Source organism: Pleurodeles waltl, chromosome 10, assembly GCF_031143425.1.
Source record: "Pleurodeles waltl isolate 20211129_DDA chromosome 10, aPleWal1.hap1.20221129, whole genome shotgun sequence".
Taxonomy (NCBI): Eukaryota; Metazoa; Chordata; class Amphibia; order Caudata; family Salamandridae; genus Pleurodeles; species Pleurodeles waltl.
In genome coordinates, this window is record NC_090449.1 from 893083640 (window position 1) to 893107296 (window position 23657).

At 41.8% G+C, this 23657-nt stretch overlaps 1 protein-coding gene across 5 annotated transcripts in view; it reads left to right on the forward strand.

The window, feature by feature from the left end:
* Window positions 1-23657, forward strand: part of ANKIB1 (ankyrin repeat and IBR domain containing 1) — a 379415-nt gene that overhangs the window by 103121 nt on the left and 252637 nt on the right. For all 5 annotated transcript variants that reach the window (XM_069211633.1, XM_069211632.1, XM_069211636.1 and 2 more), the window contains exons 7-8: window positions 17879-17967; window positions 20957-21101. In XM_069211633.1, the coding sequence (XP_069067734.1) occupies window positions 17879-17967; window positions 20957-21101 (234 nt within the window). The remainder of the gene's footprint in view (window positions 1-17878; window positions 17968-20956; window positions 21102-23657) is intronic.

Consider the following 23657-nt stretch of genomic DNA (forward strand, 5'->3'; position numbering starts at 1 on the left):
TCTTATGATCTCCTGCTGGGTCATCAGGACATTATGGTTCACCATTTCAAACACAGTGGAGAGATCTTCAGGACCAGACTTGCAATGCCTCCATCATCCATAATGTGTCTCAAATCATGTGACCCTACTGACAGATTTGTATCTGTGGCTCCACCTAGACGTTAGCTGATTTGTCATTCATCCAGCAAGATAGCTAGAGAGCTGTTAAGTCACTATACTCTCTAAGGGACTGCCATAAAATGGAAGAAGAGTAATAGGTAGACCGTTATCAACCACGAGCTGTTGAGTGATTCCTTCTTCAATAAGGCTACTACCACTCCCTTCCATACATTGGCGATAGCATCCATACTCAGTTATGATTTGATCAAGCCAGGGTCTTCTAGAATAAATGGCGAAGACAGAAGCTGGAACACTGACAAAAGACAAGCAACATCTGACGAGCCAGATTTGATTTTGAAGAATAATTCATACAAGGCATTCAGAGAAAAACAATATTAGCTGTTCTCATGCACTTAAGTAGTACTATGGATGGGCCCTGTGGTGTCAGACTTTTGTGCCGCAGTGGTTTTATGGTACAGCTTTACAATTTTTGTGATGAAGAAAGTTCCCAATTGTTTACACAAATCTTGCATGGTAATAATTTTGTTAGAACATTACATCAGTGCAGAAGCTTGTTTACCAGTGAATACAGTTGCGTTGCTAGCCTTACATAGCAACTCGGACTATGGCTGGTTCTGAGATCTTTAATATGCTAATAAAAACATTGTCTCCTCCTGCCTGCTTCTATATCCTCTATATGCTCTGCTGAATCTTCAAATGGATCCCTACTGACACCAGAAAGACAGTCACACACGCCCTGGTCACCAGCCACTTCAACTATGACAATGTTCTCCATGCAGCAGTGTCCTCCCAGCTACTTAAAAGACTCCAGACTTTACAGAACACCGTGGTCAGACTCATCCTCACCCTCCCCAAGCATCACCCCTACACCTCCGGAACCTCCAGTGGCTTCCTGTCCAGAAGAGATGCCAATTCAAAACACGCACACTCACATACAAGGCTCTCCACAACCTAGGGCCATCCTACATCAGCAATTGACTGAGTTTCTACATCCCAGAAAGACAACTACGCTGCACTTCGCTAAACCTGACACACACACCCCGCATCCATCACAGCCACAACGGAGGCTGCTTCTTCTCCTACACAGCAGCTACGTCCTGGAACAGCCTGCCCCTCCACCTCCAAGCAGCTCCCTCCCTGGCAGACTTCAGAAGGAGACTCAAGACATGGCTGCTTGACAGAGAGGTGCTACCCTCAGCCCTCAGATACCCTTAAGGGTGATAGTGCTGCACTTTACAAATCCTGTGATTGATTGATTGCTAATAATCAGTGCTTGTAGTGGATGCTTCCTGTCTCGGAAAGGTTGCGCCATCACTTTTTTTTTAATTTCATCTTTATTACAGATGTTCCTTTTGTGTTCGTTAAAGCAATTTTGATCTATCTTTTTGTCATGCCAATGTAAATTTTACCACCCGGGCATTTCAGATTGTAAACAAGATTGATGGGGTGTCATCTAGGGATGGGCGGAAGTCGCAAATTTTGACGGTGGAATTCCTTTAAGATTTACATAAGATTCTGAAGAGTTCCACTAACAAGCGGAAAGAGTTATGTCTTGCTGCTGGCACTGTGATTTAACAGCGGGGGCGTGTGCATTCGATGCTGAAAAATCAGTGTGAACTGCACCATGCGATGCACCAGAGGATGCAGCTGATTGATTTAGTTGCTGCTCGAGTACATTTTCTACTCGAGCCGCAGCCTTCTGACTGCGAACGGCCATTGAGCCGCCCACTGTAGAAAAATCTCGCTGGATGTCCTCCTACCAACCGTACACTGCGCCACACAGTAGTTGGTGGAAGTCGCCAAACTTCTACAACACCCACCTGCGGAATGGCATATTTTGCCCACTGCTAGTGTCATTGATATCTTACCTTCTCTTTATGTTGTTTACCTATACAAGGATGAATGATGTTGCTTACCATGATGGTGTTGGAATATTCCAAATTCTAGCCATAGGAACCTGGCTCTTTATATAGTGGACCAAAAAGAGGTGCACTGTGTAAAGAGTTCAAGCAAACCCCAAAGGTATCACCGATGCACAAATGACATCCCAAATGCTCTCTTTTGTGGTAGTGTGGTGAGCAGTTAGGCATATCAGAGGGTAGTGCTAAGCATGTATTGCACACACAAAGGCAGTAAGTGAGCCACACACTTGCTTCTTCCTCAGACTTTGCTTTTGTGACTCTTGAGAGTCCTTCATCTTCGTAGGTCAGCAGGAATCTGAGGTCCTGGTATCAGGTGGTCCCCCAAATACTCAATTTACGGGCATTAAGGGAGTGAGGAGTAGTTGCCAATGGGCTACTTACCCCTGGGGTCACTATGCCCCCTAGATGACCACTTCCTTTGGGTAGTAGGCATCCATCACCCTATCCCAGAATTCCTAATTCCACCACACAGAATATGGTTCACTTCAGGCTGGTCATCCTGGAGGTATGTCTGGCCTGCATAAAATTCTGCATAGCTAATTTTCCCACTTGTCCAGGTGCCAAATGGGCCCTGGGCCAGGATGGTCAGCTTCTCTCTTCTGGCAGAAGCCAGATCTGCATACCAAGGGCGGTGGACTTCTTTGAAGCACAGTATACACAAAAGGTGTGGAGGAAATGAGATCACTCTGAGTCACATCTACTTTGGTTGTGATCCTGTCAATATTTTAGTGGATTTCTATTTAGGACAGTTGTGTTGAAACCCATGCAAGGAATTCCTCCTTATGGAATAGTGGTCTTACACACTTAATAGTGTCATGCTTCATCATAGACCACCTACCCCCACCCTAGTAGGACAGTGCCACCAGGGCGGATTTGACTTCCCGGTGAGATACACCCAGAGGGAGTTTTTAGATAAAGTTTTCTGGATAATATTGGGATCCAGTTGAATTAAAAATACCTAGTGGACATCCAGTGTTATTACACCTTTAATAGTTATGTCCGTTGGTAAGGTTAAAAAATAAATCAACGGTACATGCAAGTATAATGACTCACTCCGTCTTAAGAAATAGCCAACATGTTTCTACCCTCACAAGAAGCCTAACCTGGTCTGGGGCATTCTTCAGGGCAAGGATCGCTACCCATCCGTCAGTGAGCTGACTACTGTTCTATCCCACTACTGGAAAGGGATACTTTATATCTAAACACCCAAGGCATACCTGAGTGGCAGTAATAGATTATGGACACATCTTGTAGTGATATTTGTGTTTTGACCACTGACTCAGTGTCACACCATTTTGCACTTGGCTTAGCTGTCCACCGTCACATTAGCGGTTACAAGTTACAGACTCCATTTTGTATTCAGCCTAGCCTTAGCTTCACCGCCACATTAAAGGTGCAAGTATTTTTCCGTACAAAACATGTTATGCAACGTGTTTTCTCGTTCATGTTTTTATCCTGCTTGTCTGCGTGTTCTTCGTCACCAAGGACTAGGACATAATGTGGAGGGGCCAGTCAATCAGCAAGATAAGGATGTACTAGGATGATGGTTATGGTACGGCAGGGAACGGTTTAGTTTTACGAGAGACATCTTGGGAACTTGTCCATTTCCAAAGTGTTTCTTTCACAGCTGACCTGCAGTAGCTTTGAATAACAGTTAGTAGGGGGGAGGTTTTCTAGAACTCTCCCCTCTGGCTTGTTTAAGGAATATGAAAAAAAACAGGATTGACAGTGGGAGATTCAGAGACTTCGGACAGGATTTTGACATTTAATTCCTGACATCCCATGGAGGTAGATATTGCTCTCTCTCTTCCGCAGCCGATCTTGGAGTCTACGGCTTGAAGCTACTGAGAGAAAGATGAAGCACCAAATGGACCCCATGGTGATGAATTTTTACTAATTATTTGCCTTGCATTGTGTATGAATATGTATATCTGAATATAGGTATTTGTCTCTTTGCATGTATATATTTACCTTTTATAGACTGAAGATTCTTTGTACATGTTCTCACTTTATTGTTGCACACATTTCAAAGGTGCACTTTCAGTTGTACTGACCTTCCTTCACGGGCCTTGCAGAGGGATTTAATAAATGTCTTCTTTAGATTAAGAAGTCCATTCCAGAAATTCTTGTTCACTCTTTTTAGTGTGTGTATTTTGACTCAATCAGCAGTAAAGCAAAACACATCTTTAAGGAAGGGAACAAAAAAGATGAAAAAAGCACGTTCACAGGAAAATGTTCTATTACTAGCAAGCATTGCAAACCAAATTGGTGAATATGTCTCATGGTAAAACACTGCAAACATAGGTGCCAAGTTACATGCTAATACAACACAACGTGCAGGCCCTTATTCCGATAAATATAGTATCAAACATTATTAATCATTACATCCATTCTTACCCTAAACTATAGGGAATCAGGCCTGTGGTCTGGGACAGGGATGATCCCCCTTGTAGTCACACACTGTGGAAGGAATAAAATGCTAAGAAAATGGGCATCGGTTCATTCTATCTCTAATTCACGTAATGTCCAAACATTTAAAGGAATCTAGCTCCATGCTCCATTATGCACGTTTGTGTCACCCCAGCAGACATTGTATGTAACTGAAGGATTTTTCAGGGTGACATTTCTGCGTATATTGTCTGCTATTTCAACCACAGGATGTCAAGGATTAACAGCGTGGGCAGGGGAGATGGAGAATTATACATGCGCTGCCACCCGACGCCCCTTCCACTTATCATGCCACTGGGAATATACCAGCCTTTCAGGAATATTGCAAATAGTCTCCGTAGGCAGGGAGAAGATCATTGCAGCTCTTGCTCTGTTTGTGCAGACTCAATAGTCAGGTAATCTGAATAATCTGCACAGGCAGGGCAGAGGACTGCGATGACTACTGCCCCCGTAAACCCACGTATAGGTATAATTACTGATAACAATGTGCCAAGATCATCACAACTCATGCTCAGTTGGTGTAGACTCAATAATGAGGTAATCCAAATGATCTCCGCAGGCAGGACAGAGGACTACAAGGCGTACTGCCCCCAGAGACCCATGTATAGATATTGTTTCTGGTGATAATCTGCCAACTTGTAAAAAAAAAAAAAAAAAAAAAAAAGTGAAGTCTGTGCGAACAGGAGATCCTAGCTTGTGATGGACCCCCTGGCCCCACACTTACTTCGTCAAAGGGTGCATCATGTTTCCGCACCTATGTCTGCCTCCTCCCAGCCGCTTGCCTGGGATTACGGAGGGGAGTGTACTCCTTTGTAAGCGTCCACATGCGTGCTGGTACCGTGTAGAGTGGGCGCACACAGCTCCCCTGCAAATGCTGATTTGCAGGTCATCCTTTTGAGAGTGGTGTGTTAACAATCCTACCAGAGCAGGCCTTGTTCCTGACTGCCTGAGACCAAATACTCTCACATTTGTGGGTCCGAAAATTGTCTTTTGGTGTCAGATTGGTGGAAACCAGTCAGTCAGCACAGCCGCTGTTGGTAGGTTTTCAGGGGGTACCTCTAAGGTGCCCTCTGGGTGTATGTATTGATAAATCCATCACTGCAGTCAGTGAGAGTTTAATAATACTGTATGTTTAATACCAACCATTCCTAAGTTCTGTGAGGACATCATGTAGCTGGCGAACTTGTATTGACCAATGACCAGCACTTGTAGTTAAAATGGCTTCGATGTTCACTTACTATGTCTAAGAATCGACAAAGACATAGTAGGGGCATATTTGCTCATGCATTTATGTCCTTACCAGTAATATAATGCACCTTGCCTTAGGGCTGTAAGTGCTGTAGGAATGACTTACAAATATTACAGGCAGTGTTTAAGAGATATGGCACACAGGCTGAGGGCCATGTTGTGTTTTTACTTTTTGGAACACCTTGTCATGCTGCGTGCAGTGGCAGTCTGTTTCAGTTTGGTGCTGGGTCCGTTAGAGTGACTCAAGTTATGCTACAGCTCTTAGGGACCCTCTTTAGTACCTATGCCCGAGGTACCTGTGTTGCTCTGCTTTAAGCTAAGAGGAAGTGATGCCAAAGAATGCAGCACTCTTAGTTTGAGTAATGAATTTATTAAGGCACTTCCCAGATATCAAATAAAAGCAAATGGATATATGAACATAAGCATTTAACTCAAATGCAGTGAAACGTGCAAATGCTTAAATATTCACAACAGTTAAACGATGGCAGACAAAAAATGTGCAGTAAATCAACAGTAAATATATGCAGTGAAAATAAATGTTCGGTGGCATGTGTAGCTGCAGATACACATGTTGTGCATAGTCCGCCGTCTGGTGTTGGGTCGGAGTGTTACAAGTTGTTTTTCTTCGAAGAAGTCTTTTCGAGTCACGAGACCGAGGGACTCCTCCTCCTTTGTTCCATTGCGCATGGGCGGCGACTCCATGTTAGATTGTTTTTTTTCCGCCATCGGGTTCGGACGTGTTCCTTTTCGCTCCGGGTTTCGGGACGGAAAGATAGTCATAACTTCGGAAAACTACGTTGGTATTGTTTCGTTCGGTATCGGGTTAGAATAGAATCGACACCGAATCGTGAAGAGCTCCGGTAGCCCTTCGGGGTAATTTCGACCCCCCGTCGGGGCCTGGTCGGCCCGACCGCGTGTAACATCGACACTGATGGAACGGACCCCGTTCCGATTCTGTCCTAAATGCCACAATAAATATCCATATACAGACCAACATTTGGTCTGTAACTTGTGCCTATCGCCCGAGCACAAGGAAGAAACGTGTGAGGCCTGTCGTGCGTTTCGGTCCCGAAAAACACTCCGTGACCGGTGAGTCAGAAGATTGCAGATGGCGTCCACGCCGACAGGACACCGAGAGTTCGAGGGACAAGGAGAAGAAGAGGAAGCCTTCTCCATCCATGAATCGGACTCGGAGGAATTCGACGTCGAAGAAACCGTGAGTAAGACGTCGAAGCAAGCACCACACAAGAAAACAGACAAGGCCCAGGGGACGCCACTGCCAACAGGCCATGGCTCAACCCGTAAAGTAGGTGACCGTCCATCGGCACCGAAAAAGGACGAACTGGTGCCAAGATCGTCCGACTCGGGTCGAGACACAGGCACGCAGCAATCTCGGGACCGAGAAAGTGCTGCCGAAAAAGATCGACGCCGAGACAGCGGAACCGAAGCTGCTCGACGCAGAGACAGCGGCACCGAGGAAGATCGACGCCGAGAAAGCTCGACGCCGAAAAAGAAAAAATTCTCCTTGGAGCCGAAAACAAGCAGAGACACAGTTTCGGTGCCAAAACGACCAGCAACCGAACCAACTGCCAGCTCATATACAGAGGAACAATCACTGTCCTCTCAAATGCGCAAACACAGATTTGAAGAAGAGTTACAGACCACTGATGTAGACCACACACAAAAGCGGATCTTCATACAAAGTGGGACAGGGAAGATCAGCACTCTTCCCCCAATCAGGAGAAAAAGGAGACTCGAGTTCCAAACACAAGAACAAACACCACAAAAAATGGTGAAGAAGGTAACTCCGCCACCCTCTCCTCCACCTGTAACTCACACATCACCGGCACAGACTCCGTCACATTCACCGGCTCATACCACCATGAGCCAAGACGACCAGGACGCTTGGGACTTATACGACGCCCCAGTATCAGACAATAGTCCTGAGTCGTACCCTACCAAGCCCTCACCACCTGAGGACAGCACAGCGTATGCACAGGTGGTAGCTAGGGCAGCAGAGTTCCATAACGTGTCGTTACACGCAGAACCTGTTGAGGATGACTTCCTTTTCAACACCCTCTCTTCCACCCATAGCACCTACCAAAGCCTGCCTATGCTTCCAGGAATGCTAAGGCACGCAAAGCAGATCTTCAAAGAACCTGTCAAGAGTAGAGCGATAACTGCAAGGGTGGAGAAAAAATATAAAGCACCGCCCACGGACCCTACTTTTATCACCTCACAGCTGCCACCAGATTCAGTCGTGGTAGGGGCAGCTCGCAAGAGAGCCAACTCGCACACATCAGGCGAGGCACCACCTCCGGATAAGGAGAGCCGCAAGTTCGACGCAGCTGGGAAAAGGGTTGCAGTACAAGCTGCAAACCAGTGGCGCATCGCCAACTCTCAGGCGCTCCTAGCGCGATATGATAGAGCCCATTGGGACGAGATGCAGCATCTCATCGAGCATCTACCCAAGGAATTTCAAAAACGGGCAAAACAAGTGGTTGAGGAAGGACATAACATCTCCAATAACCAAATACGCTCCTCTATGGACGCAGCGGACACAGCGGCAAGAACAATAAATACCGCAGTAACCATAACAAGGCACGCATGGTTGCGCACATCTGGCTTTAAACCGGAAATACAGCAAGCGGTGCTCAATATGCCGTTCAATGAACAACAATTGTTTGGACCCGAAGTGGACACGGCAATTGAGAAATTGAAAAAGGACACGGACACAGCCAAGGCCATGGGCGCACTCTATTCCCCGCAGGGCAGAGGCTCTTTCGGCACCTTCCGCAAAACAACCTTCAGAGGGGGGTTTCGGGGTCAAGCCACACAAGCCAGCACCTCACAATCTACACCGTCTACCTACCAGGGACAGTACCAAAGGGGAGGCTTTCGGGGCCAGTATAGAGGAGGACAATTCCCTAGAAACCGGGGAAAATTTCAAAGTCCAAAAACCCCTCCAACCAAACAGTGACTCACAAGTCACTCAACCCCTTCACACAACACCAGTGGGGGGAAGACTAAGTCAGTTTTACAAATCTTGGGAGGAGATAACAACAGACACTTGGGTCTTAGCAATTATCCGACATGGTTATTGCATAGAATTTCTCCAACTCCCTCCAAATGTCCCACCAAAAACACAGAATATGTCAAAACAACATCTAGACCTTCTAGAACTAGAAGTTCAAGCATTACTGCAAAAGGACGCAATAGAATTGGTACCATGTACACAAAAAAACACGGGAGTTTACTCACTGTACTTTCTAATACCAAAAAAGGACAAAACACTGAGACCAATCCTAGATCTCAGAACACTAAACACCTACATCAAATCAGACCACTTTCACATGGTCACGCTACAAGACGTGTTACCACTGCTAAAGCAACAAGACTACATGACAACCTTAGATCTAAAGGACGCGTATTTCCACATACCGATACATCCCTCGCACAGGAAATACCTAAGGTTCGTATTCAAAGGAATGCATTACCAATTCAAAGTGTTGCCGTTCGGTATAACAACTGCACCAAGAGTATTTACAAAATGCCTGGCAGTAGTAGCTGCACACATCAGAAGGCAGCAAATACACGTATTCCCGTACCTAGACGATTGCCTAATCAAGACCAACTCCCTAACAAAGTGTTCACACCACACGGATTATGTCATACAAACCCTCTACAAACTCGGTTTCTCCATCAACTATACAAAATCTCACATTCTGCCGTGCAAAACACAGCAATACTTAGGAGCAACAATCGACACAACAAAGGGAATAGCCACTCCAAGTCCACAAAGGGTTCAAAATTTTCACAAGGTTATACAAGCCATGTATCCAACACAAAAAATACAGGCAAAGATAGTATTAAAACTCCTAGGCATGATGTCTTCATGCATAGCCATTGTCCCAAACGCAAGACTGCACATGAGGCCCTTACAACAGTGCCTAGCATCACAATGGTCACATGCACAGGGTCACCTAGATCTGGTGTTGATAGACCGCCAAACATACATCTCGCTTCTATGGTGGAACAGTATAAATTTAAACAAGGGGCGGCCTTTCCAAGACCCAGTGCCACAATACGTGATAACAACAGATGCTTCCATGACAGGGTGGGGAGCACACCTCAATCAACACAGCATCCAAGGACAATGGGACGTACATCAAACAAAGCTGCATATAAATCACCTTGAATTGTTAGCAGTATTCCTAGCGTTGAAAGCATTTCAACCCATCATAACCCACAAATACATTCTTGTCAAAACAGACAACATGACAACAATGTATTATCTAAACAAACAGGGGGGAACACACTCGACACAGCTGTGCCTCTTGACAAAAGATATGGCAATGGGCAATTCACAACCACATTCGCCTAATAGCACAATTTATTCCAGGGATCCAAAATCAACTAGCAGACAATCTCCCTCGAGATCACCAACAGGTCCACGAATGGGAGATTCACCCCCAAATTCTAAACACTTACTTCAAGATTTGGGGGACACCTCAAATAGACCTATTTGCAACAAAGGAGAACGCAAAATGCCAAAACTTCGCATCCAGGTACCCACAGAGGCAGTCTTAAGGCAATGCTCTATGGATGAACTGGTCAGGGATATTTGCGTACGCTTTTCCCCCTCTCCCTCTCCTTCCATATCTAGTAAACAAATTGAGTCAAAACAAACTCAAACTCATACTAATAGCACCAACATGGGCAAGACAACCTTGGTACACAACACTACTAGACCTGTCAGTAGTACCCCATGTCAGGTTGCCCAACAGACCAGATCTTTTAACACAACACAAACAACAGATCAGGCATCCAAACCCAGCATCGCTGAATCTAGCAATCTGGCTCCTGAGATCCTAGAATTCGGACATTTAAACCTCACCCAAGAATGTATGGAAGTCATAAAACAAGCTAGAAGACCATCCACTAGACACTGCTATGCAAGCAAATGGAAAAGATTTGTTTGCTACTGCCATAATAATCAAGTTAAACCATTACATGCATCTCCAAAGGATATAGTGGGATACTTGCTACATTTACAAAAATCAAATCTAGCCTTCTCTTCCATAAAGATACACCTCGCAGCAATATCTGCATACCTGCAAATTACCCATTCAACTTCACTATTTAGGATACCTGTCATTAAAGCGTTTATGGAAGGCCTGAAAAGAATCATACCACCAAGAACACCACCTGTTCCTTCATGGAACCTCAACATCGTCTTAACAAGACTCATGGGCCCACCTTTTGAACCCATGCACTCTTGCGAAATGCAATTCTTAACGTGGAAGGTTGCATTTCTCATTGCCATCACATCTCTAAGAAGAGTAAGTGAAATTCAGGCGTTTACTATACAAGAACCTTTTATTCAAATACACAAAAATAAGGTGGTCCTAAGAACCAATCCAAAATTTTTACCAAAACTTATTTCACCGTTCCACTTAAATCAAACGGTAGAACTACCAGTGTTCTTCCCACAGCCAGACTCAGTAGCTGAAAGGGCACTACATACATTAGACATCAAAAGAGCACTAATGTACTACATTGACAGAACAAAAGAAATTAGGAAAACAAAACAACTGTTTATTGCATTTCAAAAACCTCATACAGGAAACCCAATATCAAAACAGGGTATAGCCAGATGGATAGTTAAGTGCATCCAAACCTGCTACCTCAAAGCAAAGAGAAAGCTGCCCATTACACCAAGGGCACATTCAACCAGAAAGAAAGGCGCTACCATGGCCTTCCTAGGAAACATTCCAATGAACGAGATATGTAAGGCAGCCACCTGGTCTACGCCTCACACATTTACTAAGCACTACTGTGTAGATGTGCTATCCGCACAACAAGCCACAGTAGGTCAAGCCATACTAAGAACTTTATTTCAGACTACTTCCACTCCTACAGGCTGAGCCACCGCTTTTGGGGAGATAACTGCTTACTAGTCTATGCACAACATGTGTATCTGCAGCTACACATGCCACCGAACGGAAAATGTCACTTACCCAGTGTACATCTGTTCGTGGCATTAGTCGCTGCAGATTCACATATGCCCACCCGCCTCCCCGGGAGCCTGTAGCCGTTTGGAAGTTATCTTCAACATTTGTACATTTGTAAATATATTACTTAAACCTTATTTGGTACATACTTATTCATTCCATTGCATGGGCACTATTACTAACATACGCAACTCCTACCTCACCCTCTGCGGGGAAAACAATCTAACATGGAGTCGACGCCCATGCGCAATGGAACAAAGGAGGAGGAGTCCCTCGGTCTCGTGACTCGAAAAGACTTCTTCGAAGAAAAACAACTTGTAACACTCCGACCCAACACCAGACGGCGGACTATGCACAACATGTGAATCTGCAGCGACTAATGCCACGAACAGATGTACACTGGGTAAGTGACATTTTCCATATATATATTCCAAAAATAACCTCAGAAAAAGGGAGCCCCCAACTCTGCAGGGCGGCCTCATCATATGGGTACGGAGCAACCCATAAATTCACAAACAAAAGAACAGAGATTATGAAGCCCAACTCCAGTGCTGCATAGCATTTTATTCCATCATGTTTAAGCAGCATTCTCTGTATCCTTTTATCAAACAGCACGTTTCATTTCCAATCTTATTATCTTATTTCCTGACGCGTTTCAGCTCCGTAGAGCCTTGTTCACAGGTGATTCTATTTTTATAAAGTGATTGCGTGCTGGTAACCAAACTGTCATGTGATAGTAATGTTAAAGCATACATCTCCCATAGTGCACTGCCAAGCATAATCCGATATATCTTCGAAGGCAGAATAGATTTTAAATACAGCATTATTGCGTTTCAACATCCTGCATGATGTAAAAGTTTCATATTGTTCAGTGCACCAATATGTGGTAGATGCATCTCGTGATTTCATAAATAAACAGTCCGGTTAAAACATTTTCTCAGTCTATTAGGTAAAATGCTGCAAATGTAATATCTCGGAATGCTAGCAGCCTGGAAAAGTCGAAAAGAGAATATTCTCCTCTCATTCCCTTTTTCACCTCCACTCTATCAATCACAGGGTAAATCCTTTTCACTGCGTGAAGGCAAGCGAGTCATGCTCCCAAAGTTAATTCCAAAAATAACCTCCGAAAAAGGGAGCCCCCAACTCTGCAGGGCGGCCTCATCATATGGGTACGGAGCTGAAACGCGTCAGGAAATAAGATAATAAGATTGGAAATGAAACGTGCTGTTTGATAAAAGGATACAGAGAATGCTGCTTAAACATGATGGAATAAAATGCTATGCAGCACTGGAGTTGGGCTTCATAATCTCTGTTCTTTTGTGTATATATATATATATATATATATATATATATATATATATATATATATATATATACATATATATATATACATATATATATACAGTCAAGCTAAATAATTATTAAGAATTTAAATGCATCACCATGGAGGGTGAATCCATCATCCTTGCCAGCACCAAGCCGAGGAACCCCGAGCGGCTGAGGCAGGAGAACGTCCCCGAAATGGGATTGTCCTGAGCAGCGCGTCCTCTCTCAGGCAAGCTGCTCTGTCTCAGCGCTCAGTTTCCCTCACCCTTTATACCTTAAACTGCCTCAAGAGGAAGATTCTAGTAACCCCTCTCCTTTTGGTTATGGAATTCACATGTTGACAGTACTCTGTCTGTGTTGAAACCGCACAAAAGAACTGGTCAGGCCCCGATGTGCATTCCTGAGACAGAGATGTACCTTTCCCTGATGAAAACATTCTCATCCATGTACACTTTTATCACAGCAGCATCCCCCATGATACGTTCTAGCACGGTATGACCCTGCTGTGGTGAGAAGAGACATTCTAGCACGGTATGACCCTGCTGTGGTGAGAAGAGCGAAAACACATTCTGTGTGGAAAACAAGTTCAGTATCGAAAAAACCCTGCACGCCACTGTGACAGCACCTGAAGCTAAGCACAAATTGGAGTCAGTGGTCAAGATGGAGTCTGTGGGTAAATACACATGGGATTACAGTACCAAAGGTACCATTTACTAGGGACTTACAGAAGGTGCTAAAGGCCTGGTCATTTGGGGATCAAATGACCAGTAGTCCTGTTTTTGGGGAAGGAACACTGGCACTGGGGACCTGGGTGGCAGGAACCCAGTGCACTTCAGTCATTGTTGCGTCAAAAAGTGGGGCACTTCTGCTACCAGAACCCAGTTTCCTGCAGTAGCGGAGTTTTGTTCTTTAATTTGCTTGTTGTGTTTCTCCACTGGCTTAGAGAATTATCTTTTTAATTTGAGGATTTTGTTTGACATACTTACAAACAAACATCTTGTGACTTTTTTCCATGGTTTCTGGATGTCTACAGTTCTCTGATTTTCATGTGTACTCTTTATTGCTTTTCGAAGTACTTTTTCAGAATAACGTCTTTCACGAAATTTTTTACACACATTTTGTTCAGTCTTGCATGTGGTCTGGTCAGTATCAATCGTTTGATGCTTACAGTGACAAAGGTATTTTATTTTTCGGCGACCATTGATAAAAACTGTTGCAGTTAAGATGATTTTGCGACCAGTGAGTTTAGAAAATGCTACTCTAATAAGTTGCAAAGTTATCATTACATCAAGAAAAGAATGGAAAGTCATCTGTATGTTGGAAATGAACTTTATTCTGGGATCTGCACACTGTAGTTCTTCTATGGTCTTGTCAACTTTGATCTCTGAGCATTTGCAGATGGTAAAGATGTTGCTGATAAATCTAGTGTGAAAAATCAGAATACTGTTCTGTCAGCATTGTAATTGCACTCCGTTTTAAGGATAGACATAAAAACGATTTGCACATAATTGAGTGTCTGAAAGGACAATAGCAATCCTATTACACAGCAGATACAGTTTTCTTTTGTTTTCAAAATAGCCATAGTGTAACATAGCAGTTTTAATAGGAAAGTTAATATCTCCATTATAGCAAAAAAAACATTTTATTCCATCTGGTATAAAATGCATATACTTCAAGGGTGCACAATATTACATTTCTCCATGGATAGATCAATTTTGGACAGTTTTGTGAGGAGATCAGTGGTATCTTTTAGATATGATTTTTGTTTTTTGAAACTGTGGTTGAAGAAAAGTGTCAATGTATTTACCCTCATTCTCTTGAAGTGGTGCAAACATTGAGCTCATTAGTGTAAAAGCAGGATCAACTGTGATTTTTGTAGGTTTTAGGCAGTATAACTTTTTGTGAACTAAATGGAAGTTTTTGGTAGAGGTAATTTCTTTTGTCTTCATAGATCCAATTCAGCAGCACCATTGTATCAAGAATTGTTTAAAAATGATTGCATTTTCTGTAGGTGGATCACATTTCAATGTATCATAATTGTTGATGTAATTTATGTGTGCTGTCATTAAATTCATGGCCCTTTGCTAAGAGGGCTTCTCCCTTAACTAAGCTAAACCTGAGGAACGTGTTTGAAGTCAGTTTTCTAAAATGTATTTTTCTTTTATAATTAACTCTCTTGTTAACGTATTGTTTTCTCGTTAGACTCAATAGTTTTGTGACAAATGGTGAGCATGAAGTAGTATGGTGTTTAAACATTCTGTACCTCTCCTCACATGGCTTCACTATATTTTCAAACCTATGCTGCAGCTTGATGTTGTGCATAAATTTGATAGTTATACCCAAACCCAGATAACTAAATTCATTCTCACTTATACTGATTTGTAACCTCCAAAGAGGCCCAGCATCACAGTGGCAACCAAGAATAGGGTGCACGAATCGCAAATGATTTAGTATTATGAATGATGTCACTGTTCCTGAAATATATGCATTTGTCTGGGCACCGTGTGCCAAAGGTTGGCTGTGAGGGACAAGATGTTTTTGGCATATAGTAAGTTCCTTTCCTTGTTCTCGGGATCCCACCTAAAGCCCCCTGCCCAAACTCTGTAACAATCAAATAGATAGGCACCTTGATGAAATGTGCCAAAGGAAGTGGGGTGAGGTTGGAGCCCCTGTATGGTCCTGTTCCCTAATTTAAATGTTGACCTAACATATGCTAGTCCTGCAACATCGATTCAGTGGCTTTTTGTTAAACATCAGTTCCTATGATTGCTGCATTAATCAAGATGCCTCAAACTAGCAGACATCAGGTTTCCCTGTAGTTTGCATTGAATGTTCACATAGAGTGATTTTTCAGTCTGGCAGCACACTAGCCAGCACCATATTTCTTCCAGAGTTACAAAGTGTTCCCAGTGAGAAGTCTGTCATGCTTGGAATAACTCCTAAATGTGTTGTTTTTTTGGCAATGATATGCAATGGAGGGTCCCAGATTATTGGTAAATTGGGTTCAAGTTGGTGCTCTCTACTAGGCTGAAAGATGTCCATTATTCATTTTGAATTAAGTTTCTTGTTCATTACCTCAACCTTTTCTGAATCACATTCAGATGCATTATATTTCAATAAGACATTAGTACTGCTGTGCTCTTGACCCTGGACTGCAGTGGAATCAGGAACTACTTGCGAAGCACAATACATTTAAGTTGGCACCTAACTCAGTATCTCTTTAGCACTTTAGTAGCTCCTACAAAAGATATTCTGTGCTGAAATCTCTCGTGCAGATATGTCTGATTCATGAGCGTTGGGCTCAGAGATCCTCCCTGAGCCCAACGCTCTTCAACATCTACATAGCCCCACTTGCAGCCATCGTCAGAGGCCACGGAATGAACATTGAGTCATACAGCAGTGAGACACAACTCATCATATCCTTCAGAAAAGACCCGCAACCTGGGAATCATCCTCGACTCCTTCCTGACCCGACAGGTAAGTGCAGTCACCTCTTCCTGCTGGCACACCCTCTGCCAACTCTGCAAAATCTTCAAATGGATCCCGGAAGACTGCCGCAAGATAGTCACCCACACCCTAGTCACAAGCAAGGTTGACTACTGCAACGCACTCTACTCCAGCACCACGACAGAGAACATCAGGAAACCACAACTCATCCAAAATGCTGCCGCCAGACTCTTCCTGAGCCTTCCCCACCAGGAACACATTTCCCAACACCTGAGACTCCTCCATTGGCTCCAGGTGGAGAAGTGAATCAACTTCAAACTACTCACCCACACCTACGAGGCCTTATACAACAACGGACTGGCCTACCTGAATCATCGCATCTCTTTCCATAACCCTGCCAGACCCCTCCGGTCCGCCCAGCAGGCACTAGCCACCATTCCACACATCCGAAAAACCACCCACGGAGGATGATCTTTCGCCTCCTCGCAGCCAAGAGCTGTAACAACCTGCCTATCACTCACCACCTTCAGGAAGAACCTCAAGACATGGCTCTTTAAATGATGCCCAGACCCACCACCATGGCCATGAGACCCTCACACGTGTGTAGCTGCGCTTTATAAAAGCTGATTGAATGATTGATTGATTCTTTGAAAGTACAGACCAGTGCATCTTTCGGTTTTTTTAAGTGTTTTTAATAGCCAAAATGATAATTGCTAGATGATGGAAAGCGGGCTGAGTCTCTGTCTTTCAGCAGTAAGTGCAATATGACATAATGAATTGTGTATTGTGATGCTATAGAAGGGATTACAGTCAAAATCAATAGTGGGAGGACAAAAATCTTGGACCGTTGTCAGTCTGTGTTCTTCTCTTTGAGCAGAGACGTTAGAGGTTTTACATGCCCTCAAGATGGAGGGCATTGCAGTTATTCATCTCCAGCTGTGTGAAGTTTGAAATAGGAGCGAGAGATATTTAAACTACAAGTGATAGAGACAAAAGATTAAGGGCTGATAATTGCAGGGAAATGGGTGGTACTTGGGGAGGTTGGAATAAATGGGAAGAGGAAAGAAAGTTTAGAATTGCAGGACAAGATAAGTGACATGATTGAAGCAGTGATTTAATTGACAGTTCACTTCTGAAAATTTAAATGTAAAATTTTGACAAAACTGTAAAGCAGAAGGACTGTGGAAAAAACATGCGTAATTTTGTTTTTGCCTTAAAACATGCACAAATTAAACTGAGATCTTTTGTGTAAAGGTGCTCAGATTCTATTTGAAAACCTTGATTCAAAATAAAGTTACTTGTATATGTTATGTGTGGCATATTACTTAAACTAATGATTGTTTTTACTTACAGTGTGGCATTTGTATTTGCAATATTTCTGTGTTTGAAGAACCTGTTGAAATTCCATGTGGACATGAATTCTGCAGAGCATGCTGGGAGGCGTGAGTACATTCTCTATAATTTTTCAGAAACTATCTTAACTCTTATACTTAGTTCTATAAACCTTTACAGTTAACAAGCCATGAGATCCACTAAGTATCAAATCGTTCAAATTAGTTCTGTGAAATGTTTCATAATTAAATAGCTAGGATTCATCCTTTTATTAGTATAAATTCTAATAATATAATGTGAAGGTATGAAGACCTTCATATTGTATTATTAGAATTTATAATGCAAGACCATACACATTACTAATGAGTAATGTCTATGTACTTACATGATAACTCCTAATAATATAATATGAATGTCCTTTTCGTTATAGCTGTAGTATCTTGCTCAAATGTATTCATTTATTTTACCATTGTTAGCAAAGAATGATCTATATTTTCCATAAATGGTCTATATGGTTGAAATATTACATTTATACCAATAACTATTGATTAGAAGGGAAATCTAAGATATTTTTGTTTACTTTAGGAATCTTGTAGAGTACTGGGATATCCAGAAAATCTTGCATCAAAATAATTTGTATTGTGTTATCCAACCTTCATGTGCAGCATTTTGTAGTGCATGTTTGTTGGATTTCTTTCTTTCAACAACCTTTTGGTTAAAAACAAAAACACACACACACATCTCTGTTCTATAAGCAGTCTGATTTCAAATGCAACCAATTTCTTCTTAAATGATCATATCAACTATTGGGTGTAAGTTATTTAAACTGTTCCAGCAAATCTGGTTATTATGTATATGTCTACATGTGGTTTAGCTCTCTTAGAGTGCATACTGAATGTTAGAAAGTGGTACTCTAAAGTAACAGAAATAAGTTAGCTCAAGACTTAGGCCAACAAGTGTATCATTATCCCACTTTTTGCCTGGAACCTACAGGTCACAGGTTTGGACAGAATGCAACTACTGTACTCTGTTGTACCAGAAGGGCATTCTGTGTGGAATTTATAAATACAAGTCATCTGCCTAAAGGATAGAGGAAGAAGATAGATTCTGCTATAGAGAAATGTAATTTAATATGGAAGTTGAGTACTTCAAATAGAAATTTGGAAACCTGTAAGTAGAGTTGATTTGTTATAATACAAGGATAAAAGAACAAATAGAATATTAATGAAAGTGTCAAAATAATCCAGAAAATCTGAGGAAATAAGAAAAAGCATCAGTGCAAGTTAGAAAATTGTAGAACAATGGGAGGGATTGAAAGCAGTAAAATAGGGAAACTAAACAGTGGCACGTCAGAGTTAGAAATCTTAGATCATCTTTTATAAAAACTAATAGCAGAAGATGTCTCTAAACAAATGTTATGGAAATTGAAACAATAATTCATCCCTATTTTAATTGTTTGAATGGTACAGAAATATTGAAATGTGATACTGCTTAGCGCCAGTGTTTGGGTAAAATAATCAAATTAAAATTGTATGCTGCTTTTTAAATGAAGAAATGCATATTGACCATTAGTGGCTGTGTGAATTAATTTATGTGGGCATGATAAAATGACAGGTGAAATCCTAGTACAACAACATTGTTCAAATAGAAGATTACATAATGCAAAGTCTCCAGTAGCAAGACTGTGAGATCAGAAGAGGCATATATTTATACTGATTTGAGGTACTAGAAGTAAGAAAACACCCCAAGAGGTGAAAATTTGAACCAGAGTTTGTAGATCAGAAAATCTTTTTGGATATAACTGTTGGAAACATTACATCCAAGAGGACATTATGATTCTATTTACTTAACTTATGTTTGATTAATTTCTTAGTGTTAGCTCTGACATGAGAGATTAGGAAAAATACTTGTAGTGGAAAATGATGACTAAAACAAAGAAAACAGTGAATAGCCATTATACAAAGACAGCAGTGCAGAGTCCTCAAGAAGCTACTAAAGACGAGTATGTAAGTGGTGTTAACAGAGTTTAGCAAGTTTGAAAAACTGTGGATGAGACTGATAAAATGTTTCCAAGTTTATGGAGAATGCAAAGGGTCATATATTGTGTTTTAGACTTTTGTTGTAGATGATTGTCGAACCAGTTTCAATGTTTTTTTTTTTTTTTAATTATGTATTTTGCCATTATAAACATGGCACAACTGATTTTCCACATTTATTGTATGCATTTGATTGCACATCAAGCCATATATTGATGAATTGTGTACATTAACTCCAGTGAAAGTGATAAATATTGGAAACCTGGAATCTTTATTACATACACCACACTTTTTTGTCAGTTCTATACCATATTCAATTGGTTTATTGAAAACGTTATTCTCTCACTTCTGAGATTAGCAAGGTACTATATTTACTGAGAGATATTAGGAGCTGCATTATAGTTGATGGGGGTGAATATCGAATGATGTCCTTTTCGATAAATATGTGCAGTAGGGCCAAATGATTCTCAATTTTAACCTCTGAAGTAGGGTTTTTTCCTTAGAAATGTCTAGAAGATCAAACAATGTTGTGAATATGAAATGCAGTAATATTGGGAGAGAGAACTGGAAAAGAATGATTCAAATATGTTAGCGTTATGAAGGGAAGAAATAAAAGGAACATTGAAATATCTGTATTCTGACTTCAGTTGACACAGTAGATGAAGAAAGATTTGTTCTCACTCGTCGTCTCTAGGACCTTTGGTAATTCATAGCTGCTACTCATGCTTCGCTCATTACCATCTCACTGGCAGACTCAGAAATCTATTCTTTTGGTGCCACAGCATATGATTATATTTTCTTTTCAGTACTCAGAGCTAACACCTAGGTGCCTCTAACTTTCTTAGCAATTGCGATTTGCCTAAATTAAGCTGGTAGGAAGGGCCCGCTGTAAGGAGCTTTTAGAAATGTAATGAGTCTACAACTTAAGTATTGCAACAGGAAATCTCATAATGATATGACATTTTATGAACTGCATTGGTGTGAAACACCATTTTGCAATTCAGTTAATTGATACAATTGTCCATTGAAATTGTGTTGTTTACAGACGTTTTTGTTTTGACAGATTTTTGAATCTCAAAATTCAAGAAGGGGAGGCTCACAACATTTTCTGCCCTGCATATGATTGCTTTCAGCTTGTTCCTGTGGATGTCATTGAAAGTGTTGTTTCTAAGGAGATGGACAAACGATACCTTCTGTTTGATATCAAGGTAAATAGTTACGTTGGAGCTGAAAACTCAACATAATTTATTTTTACTGTTCATATTCATCAGTTCTTATCCCTAATGGGGCCGCCTGGTGAATGGCGTCATAATACATCTCAAAACCTTAACATACAAACAATGCAAGAAGAATGCATATTGTTGGTGATTGTTAGTGATAAAGCACTGTATGAGGAGAGCTGTTTTTTTCCTATGTACTAGGATGGTCTCCCGTGGATAATAACACAACTGTTGTGGGTTTTGCCCCTTTAGAAAATTTTGATTGGGTCAGGTATGTTTTTCAAGGAGATGTATTTGCAGCATCGCTTTAGCATGTATCAGATGGCAGTGCAGTACAATCTCTCTAAACTACAGGATGTGAAGAGAGAATAATCAGAATCCCTTTCATTATGAATTATTAAATTAACAATATAATGAAATAAAGATAACGTGCAGGAAATGAAAAAGAAGGGGAAGTCTTTGGTAATTATGATGACGACCAAGGGAGCAGTCTGTAATGGTTTCAGACCATTTCCATTCATTACATGCTGTTGCCCTGAATGGGAACTAAGACGACTATGACTCTTTGGTGCTGATTTTAGCAGCTGCTGCTGTGGAACGGAACTTGGAAATGAACGGTAAACTAAAGGCACGCAGGAGTGGTGGTTTGGTTGAAGGAAGCAACTGTGATACTAGATGGAATGTAGCGGAAGTATATCAGCTACCTCCTTTAAGAAATCAAACTGTTAATATGCTTCATCTCCACATTAAGGAATTCAGTGGCAGTGTGCAAACAGAAGAACGTACCCCACAAGTGAAAAAGCAGATGAAATCCCACAAGTAATGTCTTCTTTGCTTACTCTGCTTTAGGGAGATCTGAAGAAAATCCTATTTTAATGATTTAATAATATGAGATTTTATTTGACAACCACAAGTTAAAGGTGATGTAGATGAAACACAGACTTTAGGTACAGTTGATTGTCATCAGCGTATTTATGAGTAGTAACATTAGTGCCCTTCTACGTTTCACAGAGGCTTTCTAGGTAGGGATTGTGTAATGCTGGTGCTATTAGCTTCTTTGTGGATACCACAACTCATAAGAAGACACTGAAGAAATGTGGATCCATATTTTACCAAAATGAATTGTAGAGATCAGAAGAGAGCAAATCAGACCCTTACTACAGAACCCCATTCAACATTATAACACTATTAGCAAAGATCAGCAGTGTCAAATGCTTCTGAAAGGGTGATGCAGAAATCGTAGACCGTGAACACCCTAATCGTTTATGTGGCAGACGTCATCAAGTAACTTCAAAGTGGCTGTTAGTGTGCTGAATGCCAATCTGAACCCAAATTGGTTGCCAGAATAGTGTGTTGCTCTGCTTTAAACTGAGAGGAAACAATTCCAAAGAATGCAGCACTCTTAGTCTGAATAATGAATTTATTAAGGCACTTCCCAGAAATCAAATATATGAAAACAAGCATTTTAACTCGAATGCAGTGACATGCATATGTCAAAATACTCACAAGTATTGCACATTTTGTGTCTGCCATTTTTATGACAGACACAAAATATATATCTAGCTCGGCGAGGATAGCACTGTGCTGATCCTATGCTTAAAAACTTTGCTAAATAAGCAGACATTTGAGGTGAGCAAATCTAGAGTGTCGCTGGTGTTGCAGGGTGCTCCTTACTAGAGCAGCTCTCCACCTAAAATTGGGAACTTCCCAGAGTTCTCCTTTGTTTTTTGCATATGTGTGTGTGTGTATGTATATATATATATATATATATATATGTGTGTGTGTGTATACATGTTCAATGGCATGTGTAGCTGCAAATGCACATGCTGTGCATTAGTCCACCATTTAGTGTTGGGCTCGGAGTGTTATAAGTTGTTTTTCTTCTAAGAAGTCTTTTCGAGTCACAGGATCGAGTGACTCCTCCTCTTCAGTTCCATTGCGCATGGCCATCGACTCCATTGTTCGATTGTTTTCTTTCCGCCATTGGGTTCAGACGTGTTTCCTTTCGCTCAGAGGTTTCAATTCGGAAAACTTTGGAAAACTCTCTTTTCTTCGGTATTATATCGATCGGGTTCATAATCTTCCATCGACACAGCACTAACGTTGGGAACACAACTTTGTTCGCACTTCAGGGCGCGCGCGCCCAACTCGGGCCGACCGCGTGGGAGCCTCATGGACTGGACTCCATTCAGATTTTGTCCTCAGTGCCACGCGAAGTACCCGTATACAGACCAGCATCTGGTTTGCAACCTCTGCCTTTCCCCAGACCATCGGGAAGAAAACTGCGAGGCCTGTCGATCCTTCCGATCAAAAAAGACTTTTCGAGATAGAAGAGAAAGAAGGCTCGAAATGGCGTCGAGGAGCGGGGAACATCCCAATCGTTCTTACGATTCACAACAGGACAATGTGGATCCATGGGATCTTTATGATCCTGATCCCATCCCATTCCATTCCAAGTAACGATTCAGACAGCTTTCCCTCTAAACCATCACCACCTGTCTATAATCAAGTCATTACAAATAATCAAATAAGATCTGCCCTAGA